The sequence below is a fragment of the Grus americana genome, chromosome Z (assembly GCF_028858705.1).
Source record: "Grus americana isolate bGruAme1 chromosome Z, bGruAme1.mat, whole genome shotgun sequence".
NCBI lineage: Eukaryota > Metazoa > Chordata > Aves > Gruiformes > Gruidae > Grus > Grus americana.
This window is the reverse complement of record NC_072891.1, coordinates 27,258,773-27,274,021: the sequence shown is the minus strand read 5'-3', so window position 1 is coordinate 27,274,021 and position 15,249 is coordinate 27,258,773. Positions and strand designations below refer to the sequence as shown.

Below are 15,249 nucleotides of genomic sequence, written 5' to 3'. Positions count from 1 at the left end.
ATATAAAAGTTTGCTAACTGTGGTCAGCATGCTCCTTTCTTTACATACTTTTCTGCCCTTCTGAATTCACAGTGACAGCTCAGTGAGACTACTTGTGGAGAAAAGTTACTTCACCTTCTGGGCTTCAGCTGCAATATTTGCTTGAAAAGCAATGAAATGCCATTTTTTTTTAAATTTTTTATTTTTTTAACATGAATGTTTTATGTCTCTAAGGTATTCCACTTCCATTCTGAATTAAGGATAGATGTTGAATGAAATTAAACATCAAGGCAATGCTGGTTTTGTGCGAGACTGTGTTTGGGGTTTTTTTAGATTATCTGTTTCTAACTGGGTTGCTAAAACCAAATGGGAAAATTCACAGTTGAGGTTTTAGCATATTTTTATACTTGCTTTGTATTTAGATAGCTGTGTTGTCTTAAGAACTAGAAAATCATTCCTGTGGAAAAGATGATTACTGAATACAAAAGGTACAACTAAATCTTTTTATTTCTACAGAATCACAGGATGGTTGAGGTTAGATGGGACCTCTGGAGGTCATCTTGCCCAACCTCCCTGATCAAGCAGGGCCACCTAAAGCAGGTTGCCCAGGACCGTGTCCACACAATTTTTGGATATCTCCAAGGATGGAGACTCTACAGCCTCCCTGGGCAACCTGTGCCAGTGCTCAATCACCCTCAAAGTAAAAAAAAAGTGTTTCCAGATGTTCAGAGGGAACCTCCTGTGTTTCTGTTTGTGCCCATCGCCTCTGGTCCTGTCACTGGGCGCCACTGGAAGGAGGCTGGCTCTGTCTTCTTACACTCTCTCTTCAGATATTTGTATACCTTGATGAGATCCCTCCTCCTCTTCTCCAGGCTGAGCAGTCCCAAATCTCTCAGCCATTTCTCACAGGAAACATGCTTAATCACCTTCGTGGCCCTTTGCTGGACTCATGCCAGCTCTCTTTATAAGGTTAGAGTTTTAGATGCAGGAACAAATAACAGTTTAAAACCATTCCAATCTATTTCATGCGCTCTTGATTTGTCTTCCAGCAATTCATGGAGAATAGCAGCATAACTGCTTGTTACAATGAACTGGTTCAAATAGAACATGGGGAAGTGCGATCTCAGTTCAAATTACGGTATGTAGAAGTGTAAGAAACTGCAAACATCAACCGCTTGGTCTACCTAATTGTATCAGGTTACTTTCTGCTTCTTCCCAGCTATGCATATGTGTGCTTTACATCTGTGTGTTCACTAATAAACTATACTCTTCTTTCCTTCTTCTGTCATTTTGTAAAGGACACACTTAAGTGCTGTAGTAACTGGTACCCTGAGAAAGCTTAATCTGTGTATGTTTCATTCACTATTGGTTTAAATGACGGCTTTCCTTAATGCAAAATGCAGTACATGTCCTTTATTCTAATGCTTGCTTGTGTCCCATATGTCTTGAGGTGCCCATATTGAATTTGGCAATGTTCTAGCAGCCATTAGTATCAGCATTACAGTCAGGGCAAGATCCTTTAGCAGAAATATAGCAGAACAGTGACTTCAGCTCATTTAATTGCAAAGGTAGCATTATAAAAATGCCATCTTGTGTGTAAGGTTTATGGGCTGCAAATTAATATGACAGTAAAACTTCACAAAGTCATTCTTGATCTCATGTGTGTGAGATTTCATATCTGATAGCTTGAGCTGAATGCAGTCTTGATCCGGCTCATCATACCCTGAGTTTTTATTTTCTTCCTTGGGCAAGACTTAGCAGACCAGGGGCTCAGGTTTTTATCTTAGTGAGAAATTAAACTACATTCATACCCTTATCATTTTTTTCTTTACTGTGACTAATTTTACAGTTCATACAGGTGCTTATACATGCATGTAAATATATTTGCAATTCAACTATATGGAAAAAAAAGCCCTTGAAGTTGTTGAGTGTCATGCAGAGAAAGTGTAGTTCCTTGTGTGTCATAAATCAATTCCAGTTCCATCTACAGAAAATACTATCGCTTCTCCACAGGTTTCAGTGTCTCTATTTAAGAAGTAGATTTTTCCAAGATTTTCTTTGCAAACTGATCCCAAAGTGACTTCATGTTCAAGTGACTACATGTTTGTTCATGCAGAATGCAATTACAGTAAAATTCTCAGGGAAAAAAATAAAATTTGGGCTCACATGATTTTTAATAGGTGTTTTCCAAAACTTGGCAGAAAAACAAAGCAGCTGTGAAATTTCAGAAGTTAATTAGGTATTAAGGTGGTCTTGACTTGGTTTGTTGTTCAGTTGTAAATGCAACATGAAATGAGTGACTTCTGAATTAAGTCAGCATAGATCAGAAACATAAGTTTTCTATAGAAAGATTAAGCTGTCATTCATACACCAATGCTTGTAGTTTATGTTTCATTTCAAAAACAAGATGCAAATACAGTTTGAGTGTCTCTACATGAGTAGTAACTATTATGAATGCAGATAATTAAAACTCCAATACAGGGAGCATGATTCATATTGGCTACCATATTTTTCTGCAAGCCTATTTATAGCGATCACAAAAAAAATCTTGAAATTCATTAAAATTGAAGGGAAACAACGTTAATCCCCAGTGGCATTTCTTCTACTGACAGTTCTTTCATCCATATTGTTTATGGAAGCAGCAGTACCACCCGCTTGTAATTCTACTTGATTTTGCTCTCTTGAATGTAGTTACATAAACTGTGAGCCTACTTCCTTTTAATTTATGTAAATAATAACTGTATATAAAATATATTCTGTGTTATCATGTCTTTTGTATATTGAGAATACCCATTATATATATTTATGTGTGTGTATATATTTTCATATCACCTCTAAACATGACTGGTTTGGCAACCTTTGGCAGCATTGCAAAACACTGAAAAAAATGGTGGTATTTTTGGGTTGGCCACTGCCGCTGCCAGATGCAGTTCCAGAATAGTTAAGTAATTTAAAGAGTTTAACAGATACAGGCCCAGGACAGATAAATAGTTAAATACTCTTTGTCATGTAACAAGCAGAAGTAACGCTTATAAGCAACATTTGTACTGACCTCTGAGGGCATGAAGCAGACTTTTAAAAGACAAACTTTCAGAAAAGGCGTATTTGTAACTTGGGGAAGCTGATGTCTTGCAGCAGAGGATTTCCTCCTACCTCTGCCTGAGTAGGCAGGTGCTCTAAATTAATTTACCATTAAAAATTAAGCAGAGCTAGTGTTTGGTAACGCTGTTTGGTTATAATTTGTTTCCATCCATGTGGTTTAATTAAGTGGGGAAAGAAGTGTGTCGATCTCGCTGGGTTTCTGATCTGTTTGCTGTCTCAGTAGGTCTTCTATACAGCTTCATAAATGTGAAAAGGAAGAGAGAACATTTTCAGAGTTAGTCGATGGAATTAAAACCAGGATAGTTCAGGTGTTCAGATACAAGAGAAACATGGTAAAAGAGTAGGACTGGCCCAAGAAGGCAGCACGTAAGGTCATGTCAGTGATCAGAAGTGTCTTTCCATTCCAAGCAGGGACTCCACTTCTCCACATAGATGCTTCTGGTTTGAAGCTTGGTTGGACATCTGTGGGAGGTCTGTATCAATCAAAGAGGATATGGGCCATTCAAACTTGTGATTTTGCTGGCTTGGTTGCCAGATCAAATGAAAATACTAAGGTTTGAATAGTGCAAACATAGCTGTGTGTTTTCCTGCAGAAAGTTCACATAATGACATATGTTAGCAGCTGGTATACCAGACGGGCATCTATCACTGAGATAAATTAGTTGTTTCACATAGCACAGAATCACACTTTGAAGCTGGCTTGGACTGCTAGAAAATCACTTGTAAAATTACATTGGAAGATCCTTTTATTGTATGAGCTGAAATACTGCTGTCGTCTTCTGTATACGACACTTTTTCCTACAAATATTCATCCGCACGGCTGCATGTCTATGTCTCTGTGCATATTTCTTTGTCTATTCTATTTGCTTCCAGTTACTTCCATGATGAGCAGAACTAGCCATGTCCTCTATTTCTTAATTCTGTAGTCATCAGTATTAATTCAACCCCCACTATGCAGTCTGGGAGCAAGATGTTCCTTTTAGGTAATAACTGTATACAAGAATGTTTATGTATGGTGCATTTATGCTCCCTGCAATGAGAGATACACAGAAGATAATTAGTTTGTGTTTAGTCCAAATCAAAGATGAAGTACTGACATCTATCAAAGCAAGTATGCCTGGGTTGCTGCTTTTACTATATGCTCTGTGTGTGTGTGTGTGTATAGATATATATATATAAAAAATATATATAATATTTATTTTTCTTTCTAGTATTAGGAGCCTATATTAATGTTCATCCCATCCTGTGTAAATTATAATTTAAGCAATTTAAATTTTCTAGCAAGAAGGTAAGGCTTTTGTTTTCTTGCATTAGTTCAAGGATGATCCTGAAAAAAAATGGGAAACAAAGATCCTTTTGGCCCTTAGTAGAGATCAAGATGTATGGAAATCAAGTCACTGAATTATTACTTGGAAGCAGGAAAATTTATATTTTTCTGACTAGGATGTTGAGATGGCTTAAATTATTTCCTTTAATTATATTGTTTTACAACTTCTTTGATAGTGCCTATCTATTTGCTGTCTTGAAAACTTTGTATATATCTGCTGTAGTGATTTTTCTGTTCCCTGTCTTTAATGATCGCAAAACTTTCTATGCTGATGTAACAGCCATTTGATATTTTTACTGCTAATTGCTAGTTCCTGCTATGTAGAGCATGTTTGGAGAAAGAAATAATACTATTAAGATGCTGCAGTACCCATGAGCAATTTTACAATGTGATCTGCAGTAAAAACACGTTAACAACAGGGGGGTCGGAAGCTGAACTTCGTGAAAAAAAATCATAATGGAGATAGTGACATGGTTTAGTCAAAACAACATGCTACTTTGTCATTCATCTACCAATAAGTACAACATAAAAATGCATTTATAATGGGCAGAATGTTCTAGCAATAAAACTAATGTGAATAATTTGCTAATTTCAGGGCTTGTAATGCAGCATTTACAGCATTAGACCGTTGTCAAGAAGCTATAGAAATAACCAGTGAAGATCATGTCATTCAGGTAGGGTGAAAAAAGTTAACTGTTTTGTAAAACTTGGAAAGAGGAACCTTAAAGATATCTTTGCTCAATGGTTTCTGTTGCATTTCAGTATTTTAGTTTTGTTGTCCATTAGAAAGCCCTGTGCGATGAACTGCTTTATTTCTGGATGCTGCACATTGACGCCTGCTGAATTTTTAAGACTTTTTCTTCAGTAACTTTATTTAGATGATAGTTCTCAGTAAAGTAATGTTTCTTATGGTAAAACCAGCACGAAACCTTTAGCAGAAGTAGATAACCTGTACTGTAAAGAGTTTTGTTCTCTTTCTGTGCCTTCCGATAACAGCTTACATATTGCCTTCTGTGCTCTGCTCTTTACTTGAATAAAATGTTTCACCATTACATAGTATTTTTATATGAAAAACACCAAATTGTAGGGACGTGTGGTTATGGCTTTGGATGTATAATTTGTAACACTTTGATAGTTGCATGTAAGTAATTATCCTTTAAGTATGTTCTTTTTCCTATTATCCTAAAGTGCTTTTGTTTTGGCAGTATGTTAATCCAGCCTTTGAACGGATGATGGGTTATCACAAGGGAGAGCTTATTGGCAAGGAACTTACTGAACTACCAAAAAGCGATAAAAACTGTGCGGATCTTTTAGACACTATCAACACATGTATTAAAAAAGGAAAGGTAAGCAAATAAAATAAACACACACAAAATTGCTTTAGATTTCTGTTCTGCTTTATTTTAAATGCTCTAGCTTTAAGAACATAAGATGTGGTTTTCATGAGTGCAAATATAAGACCAGAACTCTGCTCCTTAGATGTCTTAGGAGCACAACAGCCCATGTCTCAGACAAGTGACTACAGATTTCTTCAGCTTTGCTTTTAGGATCTGACCAGTCTGTTGGCTTAAGATCAATATAAGAAAGTTTTCTGTGTTTCTGTTTTGCTTAGAGCCCATGGAACTTTATTAGTTGGAATGTAACAATTGGTTCCTCAGTCAGTCTCTCAGGTGGCTGCAACATCCAGCCCAAAGGTTTAACTATTCTGTCCTAACTACAGAGCCTTCATTGCATGCTGTAAGCACCGTGTGGCGCAATCAGTTGTGAGCAAAATATGTCAGCACCTCGTGGGGTTTGGTTTTCTACCTGTAGATAGAATATCTGCAGTGAACTCCTGTCACGGTGGTGACAGGCCACAAAAAGGTTATGTGTTCCTGGCGATAGATGTTCCCCTAATACGTCCAACGTTCTCTTATCCCATCTCCCATGAGCTGCAAAAGTACCTGTCACCCTTCCCTGTCTCACCTTCTGCTTCATGAACTTGGAGGCATTCTTGAACCTTTGAGTCACTTCCAGCAATGATCCGAGCTTTGGAGGTCACTGCCTGGAGTTGTTCGCAGGCCCACCTTGGTTCGTTAGCAGTACCTGCAGACCACACTTGCTGTTACTCCTCCTCATTTGCGTAGGCTGCCCAGCTGCTAGCACTGCCTGCTCAAAGGCCCTGTGTGTCTTCTGCATCCATCCATCTTGTAGGAAGTATCTTGCACCCATTTTCCAACTTCATCCTTCTCTGCTGTCAAGTAGTTCCCTCCTTAAAATCTCTCTTCTCTGAGATGGTAAGGAGAGAGAAGCCTTCTGCTTTGTCTTCCTTTCTTCTCCAATCTATACCAGAGGATATCTTTTATCTCTGCATCAGTGGACTTCTTAAGGATTGGTTAGCCTGCAGTCCTCTTGATGCTTTCCTGTGGCAGTGGGGATGGAGGGAAAACTAGTGACCGGTCAGAGAAATGGGCATTTGCATGGCAGAACAGGATAAAAGATGCCATGAAGAAATTGTTTCTTCCTTTTGCTGGTCTAGAGTGCCTTGAATATCTATGGTCATGGGAAAACAGTCATGGAGTGACAATAGGCTGTTGGTTACCTGAGGTTAGTTGAAAGACATCCTTAGGTCAAGGGCTTCTGAAATTTAGGTACACATCACTTGACAACTGACAACTTCAAAGCTGAATGATGCTCAGCATAGAGTTTGGTTCCGCTGCTCCCAAGGGAGATATTCTCTGGATGGGTTGCAAACACCACTGCTTATGGTGGTACCTGGCAAGATATTTGTAACCCCTTGAAATGGATGGTTCCTAAGTTCTGTGTAAAAATTGCATACTTTCTCACAAGAGAAACATATTTACACTGTCCTTACGTTAGCAAATGCCTGTTAAAGGTGCTACTCTGTATTAATAAATTTTACACTATTTTAAAAAATATGAAATAATGTGTAATTATTTACTACGTAAGGACTATGTAATAATAAATGAATATTTGACTGCAAGCTATGTATTCTTAGATGCTCTCTCTGTTGTGTGTGATTGCTTAGGAATGGCAAGGAGTTTACTATGCAAGAAGAAAATCAGGAGACAGTATCCAGCAGCACGTGAAGATAACACCTGTGATTGGTCAAGGAGGGTAACTAACTTGTCCACAACATAATTGATTTCTGGTTTTTAGGGCCTCCTCTCTGCTTTCCCCATCTGTAACTTTGGCATGAACCTTCACGTATTTAGTAACAGGGTAATGATATAACTACTGACTCCAAGCAACATGGAAAGAATAAGCAAAGTTGAGAATGTCATGTTCTTTGCTGACATTTGTCCATTTTGGTGTCATCATATGCTGGCTAAAAGAATGGTAAAGTCCTAACAATTAATAGTGTTACTGCTATAGATACCTGCAAGCTGACATTTATGTTCCTGTTACCATACATTTCTTCATGAAGTTATTCTCCCATATCCAAACTGTTACCGGGTCAGCTGGATGGATCAGCAGCTGGACAATCCCTTTGTTCGCCTGAGTGCTTGTACGTGCTCACACCTTTGCAGTGTAGCGTGGGCACATTGCCCAATTCTGCTCCCAGATGTGCAGGTGAATTCCTGCAGGAGCAAAAGGATCAGGTGTCCCGGGACAAAAACACAGCTGTAATGCTGAAGGAGCGCTTGTCGCCCAGTTGCCTGTTTGGTGTTGGGTTTGGTATCTTGTTTCATGAGGGCGTGGAGACCTCTGCTTTAGAAAACAGCAGTGTGTCACTTCACTTCTCTCTTTAATATTTTATATGGTAACAAGTGATTATTTCTGTTGCTAGGAAAATAAGACACTTTGTGTCCCTCAAAAGGCTGTATTGTGCCAGTGAAAACAGCAAACAGGTATCGTATTTCTTTCGTGTCATAATTTTCATCATTTTTGGTAAACTCATTTTTTTTGTTGTTTAGAAATTGATATTTTCCCAAGAGATTGTGATCTATATTGTCAACGAGATTCTCATTGATTGTTGAAGCAAGCGTGAAAACTTCAGTATTTGCATGGACTACTCTACTTTCATAGGACTGCTGAGTAGAGAAAGAAAAGGTTTGATTCTCTGCAGCATGGATGTTGAGTCCCTGATACTGTGGAGCAACACAGACCATAGTCCAAAGGGACTTCAGGGGATTTTTTCTAGAGCTGCTCTTGCCACTCTGATCTGGTGTACTTATGTCTAATAATGACCTATGCTCAGCTGTCGCAAAGTTTGCCAATGTGTGGTTCTTGAACAAAATGAACCTTCACGCAGGACCTGAGACATTGCATGCTCATCAGAACACGTGTTGTGGAGGGGTGTAATCCAAGCCATAGCCCAAGTAAACCAGCAGTAGCAGTTGACCCCGGTCTCGGCAGTCCAGACACGTACTCACCCCAGCAGGTCCTGCAACAAAGCTGGTGGCATGGGGAGCTGTTTGTTGTTGTCTGCTCCTGGTTCCCACCCTCTGAAAATGTCTGAAGCAAATGATCATATCGCAAGCTTGACCTCAATAATACTCCAGTACATGGCTTGTAGAGTAAAGAAGTTTCAACTTTTGAGAGCAAAAGAGTGAAATCAAACTTTAGGCTGTGGTCTTAGGGGTGAAATATAAAGTGGGGAGCATTGGAAGTAACTGAAAACATTTTGACTGAGGATGTGCTTGGGAAACATGATATTTTTCCATGTTCTTTAGGGGAAGGGCTATGTATCTTGGTTTGTTTAGGATTTTAATGTGCTTTTATCTACAATGTGGGTAAAGACACTTGTGCATAAAAGGTATTTAGAAAGTCACTACTATTTCTCATTGCCCTTTCTTCAGTACAACAGTACTGAATATTAACACATTATTGGAAAACTTCTACTATTGGAAGAAGTTCATAGGTGGTGTTCTATAAAATTTGACTGTTGAAACCATCCCCCTTGCACAAGGTTTTGTGGGGGCAGGTAGTAACAAGTTGTCGTGGTTTAGCCTCAGCCAGCAACTAAGCACCATGGAGCTGCTCACTCACTCCCCCTCAGTGGGATGGGGAAGAAAATCAGAAGAGTGAAAGTGACAAAACTCATGGGCTGCAATAAAGACAGTTTAAGTAAAGCAAAAGACATGCGCAAGAAAAACAAAACAAGGAATTTATTCCCCCCTTGCCACCAGCCATCTCCTGGAAAGCAGGGCTCCATCACGCATAATCGTTACTTGGGCCATCACTCCAAACATTCCCTCCCCTCCTCCCTCTTCCCCCAGCCCCTTATACGCTGAGGATGACATCATATGGTATGGAATATCCCTTTGGTCAGTTTGGGTCAGCTGTCCCGGCTGTGTCCCCTCCCAACTTCTTGTGCACCCCCAGCCTGCTCGCTGGTGGGGTGGGGTGAGAGGCAGAAAAGGCCTTGGCTCTGTGTAAGCACCGCTCAGCAGTAACAAAAACATCTCTATATAACAAAAATATCTCTATATTATCAATGCTGTTTTCAGCACAAATCCAAAACACAGCCCTGTGCTAGCTGCTATGAAGAAAATTATCTCAGATGAAACTAGAACACAAGTCAAGGGAGAGATATGAACAAATTTTGGAAGAACTTTGAAGGTCTATCAGTGAAAAGCAAGGCTCAAAATGTTTTAAACTGACCTCATCTTGGGACTAAAACATGGATTTTTGTATTAGCAGCAAAGTATCATTTACAGTAGCAGGATGTTTTAAAGGGCTCAGGCTAGAGTGCAAGAGAGTTTTGTAACAGAAGCATAGCTAAAGTTACATGTATTTCTTTTTAATTCATTATGTAAACCTCATCATTGTTCTTGTTTCATTTATAGCTGCTTTGATGTTGATTTGAAAGTGAGATACAAGTTGATGGGTTTTTTCTATAACATACACACAGCTGAAATACTGGCACAGGGAAGTGTGGATGTCGTACTCTTAGTTCAAGATGATCAGTACAAAACAATTACTAACTTGCAGGCATCTGTGAAAAGCAGAGGTACGAATATAGATAAAAGCCTTTCTTTCTTCTGTTTTTCATTGCCCTGTTCATTGGGCTGCCCAAACCAGGAAGCTTAAGAAACAAATTTTAGTTAGGGATTTGTGTCCAAGGCTACATTCATATTCTCTACAGTACTGGCGCTGTTGGAAAGCACCATCAGTTCACATTTTTTAGTATTGGTTCATGAGCTGTTATTGGTAAATAAAGCACTAACGTGATGAGCTATAGGCCTTCAAAGGGTTCTCCACAGATGTAGAGACCTACCACAAAGGTTAAAGATCTAACAGAAAGCATGGTCTGTGGAGATTTAAGGTCCATTGGGGAAAAACCAAAGTGCATCCGACAGAAATAGGCAATTATTCTGTTTCACTTCTGTGGTGGAAATACCTCCTGCCTTTAGTAGAGCACCAGGGGCTTTTGCATTGCATGAAAAATTCAGTTTCTTGGAAATTTGGAGGTTGGGGTATGTTTTTGAATTTGGGTTGGGTTTGGTTTTTTTTTTTTTCATTTTAGATGAGCAGTGATGGTGATGTATAAGAATATCTGTATTATATTCATAAGACTTCTTAGAGTTATTTTTGTAGCAATACTGCTGTGATGGTATCAGTCTGGATCAACATTTGGACAGTGCAGTTTTCCTAAAATCCATGCCTGAATACTTGTGGCAGTAGAACTTTTCTCTACCCTAAAAAACCTAGGTTTCTTTTCAAGCCACAGATAATTCTTTATGGAAAGATAAAAGAAAATCAAACTATTTATTTAGTTACAGAGCAGTAAAAACTGTCATGATTCAAATTCTGATTCAAATGTCTAATGTTTCACTGCATCAACATAGTTATAAATGGCTTGATCTCAGCATTCGGACACTATTTGCAGACTTAGAAACATCCTTACATTGTTACGCATTGTTTCACCTTAAAAAATGTAGACGTGTTCTTTGTCATTACTGACAGCCTCCGTAAGAAATATCACAGTATGATTAGAGATCACTGTGTAGGAACCTTCATGGATTTCTGTACCAGATTTATCGCATACAAAAATTAAGCACGTTAGATTTATGCATGAAAAAAAAAAAAAATTTGAGAGTGTATTATGTATTCTTACAGTGAAGATTTATGAATGGGGATTGACTTTCATGTGACTGTTCCCATGTGCTGAAGCCTAGGTAATGATTAATGCTGCCTTTGTCAATTTGAGACCTGGCAGGATGGAGTCCAATGTTTGCACATTCATAAATTTACAACAGAGATGGTGTTTCTCCTCTTAAGAACATATCGGCCCAAGATTAACTGTGTAACTGCCCTCATAACTTACCTTACGTGGCTCTTTCAGGTCATGCCTGCAGAAAGGGTAAGAGAAGTATTCAGAATTGAAATGTGGTTTGCTTTAATTTTTTAGTAGAGCACTCAGAGGACTGTGCCAATGTTTTCTGCCAGTTGTGTGGTAGACAGAGATATATCCATGAGCTCTGAGAGAAACTCCACTCTGGGACCAGAACGAGCAGTTCAGATGCCTTGTGTCACTGTACCATATCTGATGAGCTTTCTCGATCTTACTCTGTTTGGAAGAAATTATTTCTCTGAGAGTTCCTGCATGATTAATGCTGGTTGATATTCAAGGGTCACCTCCTCCAAGCTCAGGAGTGATGCAGTGCAGCAAAGAGGAAGTCAGGCAAAAACACCAGAAGGCCTGCATGGATGAACAAGGAGCTCCCGGGCAAACTCAAACACAGAAAGAAGCCTACAGAGGGTGGAAGCAAGGGCAGGTAGCCTGGGAGGAATACGGAGAAACTGTATCCAAGCAGCCACAGATCAGGTCAGGAAAGCAAAAGCCCCGACAGAATTAAATCTGGCCAGGGACATCAAGGGCAATCACCATAGATTAGATGACAGTACTGAACTCCTAAATATGATGTCTAATGAATAATGTGTAAATGCAGTGTCAAGCACTGAAGTTTACTCATCTGAAGCAGAGGGTATGTATACCTTCTTTAGTGAATACAGTAAAAAAAGTAATGCATTATTTTTAGTCTTTTTCAGTGTCTCTGTTAGCTATACCTAAATATGTCACGTGCTAATTTTGGAGGGAAGACTTGAGGGACTGCTCAGGTTTCCTATTAACAGCAACCACATAATAAAGGAACGGGGTGAAATGATAAGCAAATATTAAACTGTCACGTGTTGGATGGGCTGTGCTTTTGTTTCTGAGCATGATGGAAAAACAGAGGAGCAGTTAAGCTATGTTATTGTACATGAAGCAATAGGTGTAAACTTTAAAATGATGGAAATATCCTATTTAAATTCTAAGAAAGATTGAAATATCTATCGGTGGAACTACCCAAGAAGCACAAAGAATTAAGATTTTTGTGTTTAACTTTTTTATTCATAAAAATTATATAAAATTACTTGGAAATAAAGTAAGTTCTGATGGATGGCACCTACCCCTACCCTTCAGTTGCTGGAGAGTTGTTTTTGTAAGTGGGCTTTTTGAAGTCTGGTTTATCAGTGACCCATGAAAGGGTGCATGCAAAATTAGTTTAGATAGGACTAAGAAAATGTTTTTTAAATTACTGCACAGAGGACAAAAATTAACATTTTAGGATTTTTTTTCTTTTTTGTGTTTTACTCCTGGAATCTTTCAGGTTCATGTGCAATTTGCACTTAAAACACTATCTAAGAATGAATGTCAGTTCTCTTGCAGACACAGGCATTAAACAGGAACTTAGTACATAAAAGGACTCTTGTATCTGTGATTTCCTGTATTGCATATCTGTTTACTTTCGTATTTTTTCTCTACATCTAATTAAACCTAAAGAGGAGTCTTTGCCAACACTTTTTTGTTTTTAAATAACTGAATGGTACATGTTGGATAAGGACAGTGTTGAATGTAGCCCTTTAAAATGCTTTTTGTATTCTTTTTTTCTTACTTATGTATTTTACTCTTGGTGCATCTTCAGCTCTACAAGAGTCATCATGATGAGAAGTACGCAGGAGACAACTCTCAGTCAGGTTAGAATACTACCATTTGCCTTTATATACCGCTGTGCTTGAGGTCGTGGCTGGGTGCTTTGCTGGTATGAAATGTTGTCTCTTCCCTCTGTCAAGCCAGTGGTCAGAGCACGTGGGCAATGATGGATGCCAGCTGCTCTGATGTCACGCCATGAATTGGATTTGTAACAATCACTAATAACTCAATCTCCTGTGCAGAGCTCTTGCCGAGCATTCGGAGTTAAGATGTGTTGCTCTTCGCTGAATTAAAACACTATCTGATCCTGAAGCTGGTGTACCTTGGCACCCCTTTCTGTTTGAAATTAATGTGGAACTGTGCTGCTCTGTGCCAGCAGATCTGCCTTAGTGTTTCCAAGTTTAGGACCTGTTAGCAGGCCGTTGGTTTGGCCCCAGCACAGGGCTAAGATAGCTGTCTGTAGTGCCCGGGCTAGAGCCAGTCACGTCCAGGCAGCGCTGAGCTGTTGCAGTGTGTCTGCACAACCCTTGCCCCGTGTCTCGAGCACGTTTGCTCACTCGCAGACAGTACGTTCAAGCTCTCAGCAACTTCTGCAAACAGCTTTTGACTAAAGGTGTAGAGTATAAGGGGATAATTTGCTCTTCCAATGCTGTGTATCGTTTGGAATAATCATCTTCCCTGAAGAAGGCGGCACTAAAGGCCAATTTTAAGCTTGTGATTGCAGTAATCTGAGCTAGATGCAGCACTGCTGTCTTATTCTGAGCGAACAGGTTGTCGTGCCCTGTTACCTTCTGGCACTCGAGGCCCTTTCCACTGTGAAACACTGGACAAAGTTGCTGTGCAATGTCAGGCAGCTTCTGATTTTCGCATGGGAGGCAGATATAACATACCAAGAGCATGGGAAGGGACTGCTTGACATCCCCTACTTTTTCAAGTAGCATAAAAATACATACAAGCATTGGAGAGCTTTGTGATGCCAGATAACAATGGGCAGGGGCAAGAAGAGATAATAGATGGAATTTGCTGCTCTCATTACTGATCCATCATGTGCTAAACTGCTCCTGTGTCCCTGTAATAAATGCAGTTTTCTTCCTCACTGTTTTTTCCTGCAAACAGGGGAAGGTGAGAACGCCCGTGAATTAAGCTGAAGAACACCTGTTACTAGTTAACATGTAGTTACCAGCTCACTAATGTGTTTTACAGATTATGTGGGGCATTTAGGTTTGCTCATTATTGTGACCAATTTCAGTAAGACTGAGAAGCCCCGTCCCATGAAGCCATGTTGATGACTGCAGTAGAGCGAAAGCAGGCAACCTTAGCGTCACGTGTATGTGACGTAGGTTATCGGTCCCTGCAGTTCATGGTGGTGCTCCCAGAATAAGTTCCCAGAGCCATGGGCATATACCAGCGTGCGATGAGGGTAGAAATATAATCCATGTGTATTGTGCTCTTTGCAATGACGTGATTTGTGATGCATCTGGATGGGGAGACATTCTGCTCACCAGGTGAAGGAAACTTTTTTATTTAGGTATTTAAATATTTTCAGCTGAAATTGTGACTTTTATGCACTTGTGACTCTCTAGGTGGCACTAGCAAAGTTTCCAACTTGCTAGCTGGTATTTCATACAAGGAGGGTTGTCTTGTCTGCTACTGCCACTTGCAGCTATGTTTATATATAAATGTTTGCTCCCACTCAAGTGCCTTATGTTAAACTCCTCCAAATGCAGGAAAGGGGCTTGAAAGAGGAGTCCTATCAAATAAATAAATAAAATAATTTAACATGCATTAGATATTCCCTGCTCTTAGTTGTCGACAGGGGAAAATGCTTTCAGTTTCTCCAGTCTGGACTACAACAAAATAAAAAGACCCAAGCTGTCTTGTAAATCTGTGATAAAGAAAAGAATTAAAACAGAAACTG

The 15,249-nt window shown here is 39.4% G+C and overlaps 1 protein-coding gene across 4 annotated transcripts in view; it reads left to right on the top strand.

Annotated features, from left to right (window-relative positions):
- PDE8B (phosphodiesterase 8B) overlaps positions 1 to 15,249 on the top strand; it is a 79,455-nt gene that overhangs the window by 49,962 nt on the left and 14,244 nt on the right. For all 4 annotated transcript variants that reach the window (XM_054811073.1, XM_054811070.1, XM_054811069.1 and 1 more), the window contains 6 exons: positions 1,029 to 1,117; positions 5,004 to 5,082; positions 5,614 to 5,754; positions 7,437 to 7,525; positions 8,199 to 8,259; positions 13,324 to 13,375. In XM_054811073.1, the coding sequence (XP_054667048.1) occupies positions 1,029 to 1,117; positions 5,004 to 5,082; positions 5,614 to 5,754; positions 7,437 to 7,525; positions 8,199 to 8,259; positions 13,324 to 13,375 (511 nt within the window). The remainder of the gene's footprint in view (positions 1 to 1,028; positions 1,118 to 5,003; positions 5,083 to 5,613; positions 5,755 to 7,436; positions 7,526 to 8,198; positions 8,260 to 13,323; positions 13,376 to 15,249) is intronic.